The sequence below is a fragment of the Myotis davidii genome, unplaced genomic scaffold (assembly GCF_000327345.1).
Source record: "Myotis davidii unplaced genomic scaffold, ASM32734v1 scaffold809, whole genome shotgun sequence".
NCBI classification, from domain to species: Eukaryota; Metazoa; Chordata; class Mammalia; order Chiroptera; family Vespertilionidae; genus Myotis; species Myotis davidii.
This window is the reverse complement of record NW_006300017.1, coordinates 1,728,808-1,730,688: the sequence shown is the minus strand read 5'-3', so window position 1 is coordinate 1,730,688 and position 1,881 is coordinate 1,728,808. Positions and strand designations below refer to the sequence as shown.

The window sequence follows — 1,881 nt, the reverse complement described above, 5'->3', positions numbered from 1 at the left end:
TTGCTAGGGACTTGCCCGGCACTTGCTCTCTACCTCTATTTGTTATCTTACTTCTATCATTGACAGTCCCTCTAGGTTGTGGGCTGCTTGCCTGTGTTCCTGAGAAGCATCTACGGTACCAGTCTATAGAGTGTGTTTTCTTTAGTGAATTACCGGTATGTTTACCGGTAATAAACTTGCACTGTTTTATGTATATGTTTGATTACATACAGCCTTGTGACAGTTTTCCTGCATGTCATAAGCATTTGAATATAAATTAAAATGTTAAAATCAAATCTGATATTGTTTTACCTTTTATTTGGTGTGTGGAAGGTGTGCGGAAGAGGGGGTAGTCTTATACGGCGAGTATATAACAAACTCTGTATTTTGAGTGGAAATGTTAGGGGGTCGTCTTATACGCCCAGTCGTCTTATACGCCGGCAAATACGGTAACTATTGTTCCTGTCACCAGGTCTTTTCTAATGGGGACTTGGTAGCTGTGATCCAGAAATGAGGTCAGAAATACAGGTGTGCATCTATATATATAAAAGCCTAAGATACCGAACCACTGGTCGACCGGTTGCTATGACGTGCACTGACCACCAGGGGGCAGACACTCAACACAGGAGCTGCCCCCTAGTGGTAAGTGTGCTCCCACAGCCAACCTCCCTGTGTCCCTCCCCCTGGCGGGCTGGGCCCCTGACTCCTGCCTCCCCATCAGCCTGATCGCTGGCCAGGCCGAGGGACCCCACCTCTGTCAGTGTGTTTTGAAATCACTGAATATTTCTCTGAGTGTGGATCTGGCTTGCCTTCTCTAGTTTAAACTTCTAGGTAAATTGTATCTTTTTTTTTTTTAACATGCTAATTATACTCCAAGGGCCCAATTAAGAATTTTATTTAGGCTTATTAACATACTTATAAGGTTTTCTCAAAGGGGCATCTGGAGCCCTCTTTGATGAACTTCTTTCTTCTCCAGGTGGAATGTGTGGGAAAGCTGGATCTTGAAGTGTTTTGAAGTTTCATTCCCCCTGACCGTTTTATGTAAAAAGCATTTTTCTCCTTGATATTTTTAGAAGATAACCAACCTAATAACCAGATGTCAGTTATAATTAAAAAAAAAGATTTTCTTCACTTTTTCTGCTCTCCTTTAACTATGCTTATATGATTGTATAATTAAAGGTGAGTTGTGCCTAATAAACTTTTCTCTTCTTGAATCTCCCTAGAGTCCAAAAATGATAGGTTTCTTACTTGCTGTAGAGCACTAACTGGTTTAATTGCATTTTCCTACCAGAATGGGTGGAAACAGTGTGGGAACTGGACTTCACGGAGACTGAGCCCTTGGATCCCAGCATAGAGGCAGAAATCATCGAGACCGGATTGGATGCATTCACAAAACTCCACGAAAGTCTCTTACGCTTTGCTACGGAAGAACATGGATCTACAGAGGTAAAAATTTTTTAAAAAAAGGAAAGAAAGGAAAATCAAGCTAGCCACCTTTAGGTATTAGAAGTAGACTATTAAAAGTCATTATTATCATCTTTTTAGTGAACAGTTCATAAGGACTATCAGAAGAGTAGCATAAAGAATGTGAATCATTTACTGGCCTATCCTAATAGCTTTTTTCCAGAAGGTTCAGCTATTAATCTGTGATATTTTTTCAAGTCATGACTTTCAAAAAATTTTTTTTCTTTTTATTTACTGATTTTTGAAAGAGAAAGGAAGTGGTGGAGAGCGAGAGAGAGGAGAGAGACATTGATTTGTTGGTCCACTTATGTATGCATTCATTGGTTGATTCTTGAGTGGAGATTGAACACACAACCTTGGCTTACCAGGACGATTTCCTAATCAGCTGAGCTATCCGGCCAGGACTTTAAGTCGTGACTTTTTCTAACAACAAATTAG

At 40.2% G+C, this 1,881-nt stretch overlaps 1 protein-coding gene across 2 annotated transcripts in view; it reads left to right on the top strand.

Moving 5' to 3' along the window:
• NCAPD3 (non-SMC condensin II complex subunit D3) overlaps positions 1-1,881 on the top strand; it is a 37,749-nt gene that overhangs the window by 2,098 nt on the left and 33,770 nt on the right. For both annotated transcript variants that reach the window (XM_006776050.2, XM_006776049.2), the window contains exon 2: positions 1,271-1,425. In XM_006776050.2, coding sequence (XP_006776113.1) covers positions 1,271-1,425 — 155 coding nt within the window. The remainder of the gene's footprint in view (positions 1-1,270; positions 1,426-1,881) is intronic.